General features: G+C 37.4%; 1 protein-coding gene across 1 annotated transcript; it reads left to right on the top strand.

The window, feature by feature from the left end:
• Positions 1–231: 231 nt before the first annotated feature.
• Positions 232–1187, top strand: LOC141552769 (olfactory receptor 11G2-like). The gene has a single exon (XM_074284767.1). The coding sequence runs from the start codon at positions 255–257 to the stop codon at positions 1185–1187; it is 933 nt and encodes a 310-aa protein (XP_074140868.1). The 5' UTR covers positions 232–254.
• The last annotated feature ends 209 nt before the right edge of the window (positions 1188–1396 follow it).

Here is a 1396-nt window from a genome sequence, read left to right as displayed (position 1 = left end):
CACTCCTGTTTTGCTCTGTAGTACTGTGTTACTTTACTAAGTAAAGAAGTTCATTTGTATATTCTAATAATAGGTACGGGACATTATAATTTAAATTCCAGCAAAAATCAGGATGCTTACCATTTGATTGAAATAAATGAAATGGCAATTCACATTTCTCAGGGGAAAGCAACAATCTCTATTTAATTTGTATTTTTATATCTAGCACCATCTTCATGGCTTCTGAAAAAAGAAATATTTCTGACATAGAAAGCATGGTCAATTCTGTTAGTCACTTCATCCTCTTGAGCTTCTCCTCCAGCCGGGAGATACAGATGGTCTACTTTGTGATATTCTCAGTGATTTATATGCTAACCTTAATGGGAAATGCATCTATTGTGTGTGCTGTGTTCTGGGATCGGCACCTCCATACACCTATGTACATACTCTTGGGGAATTTCTCCTTTCTGGAGATCTGCTATGTCACCACAACTGTGCCCAACATGTTGGCCAATTTCCTTTCTGAGACCAAGACCATCACCTTTGTTGGTTGTTTTGTCCAATTTTATTTCTTCTTCTCCTTTGGCTGTGATGAAGGTTTCTATCTTTGCATCATGGCATTTGATAGGTACCTTGCTATCTGTCGTCCACTGCATTACCCAACTATCATGACTACCCATCTCTGCACTGGCTTGGTGATTTTTGGCTGGTCATGTGGCTTCGTCCTCTTTCTAATACCAGTTGTTCTCATCTCACAGTTGTCCTATTGTGGCCCAAACATTATTGATCATTTCATGTGTGATCCTGTCCCATTGATATTTCTTTCATGTTCCAAAACCCATACCATAAAGTTTATTTATTCTACTTTCAATACAATCTTTATGGTTGGTACTTTTATCTTCATCCTCATCTCCTATGCCTTGGTCATTAATTCTGTGCTGCGAATCCCCTCTACAGCTGGCAAACATAAGGCTTTCTCTACATGTGCTTCACATCTAGCTGTAGTCATCTTATTCTTTGGTTCTGTTATGATGATGTATGTGCGTCCAGGAGCAGAGGAACCAGTAGGATTCCAGAAAGTTGTGACACTGTTTTATTCAGTTATCACTCCACTCATCAATCCCTTGATCTACAGCCTTCGAAACAAGGATATGAAGGCTGCTCTGAGGAAAGTTCTGTTGACTAAAATGACTTTTCCCAAGATATGAAAGGTCATTGTGAAATGCATTCATTATATAGTCTAAAATACAATGAAAAGGGATATAGTGGAAATTTGCATCTATGGGCATCATTATTAAACAATACAAATTTAAAGATCTGTTTACCATAGGAACCAAACCTAAATTGTGAATATAGGGGTTTTTTTTCAAGTATTAAGGTGAAGTGAGATTCTATTTCATATTTTCACACTGATAAA

The sequence above is a fragment of the Sminthopsis crassicaudata genome, chromosome 2 (assembly GCF_048593235.1).
Source record: "Sminthopsis crassicaudata isolate SCR6 chromosome 2, ASM4859323v1, whole genome shotgun sequence".
NCBI lineage: Eukaryota > Metazoa > Chordata > Mammalia > Dasyuromorphia > Dasyuridae > Sminthopsis > Sminthopsis crassicaudata.
The sequence above is the reverse complement of the archived record's forward strand: the minus strand, read 5'-3'. Positions and strand labels throughout refer to the sequence as shown.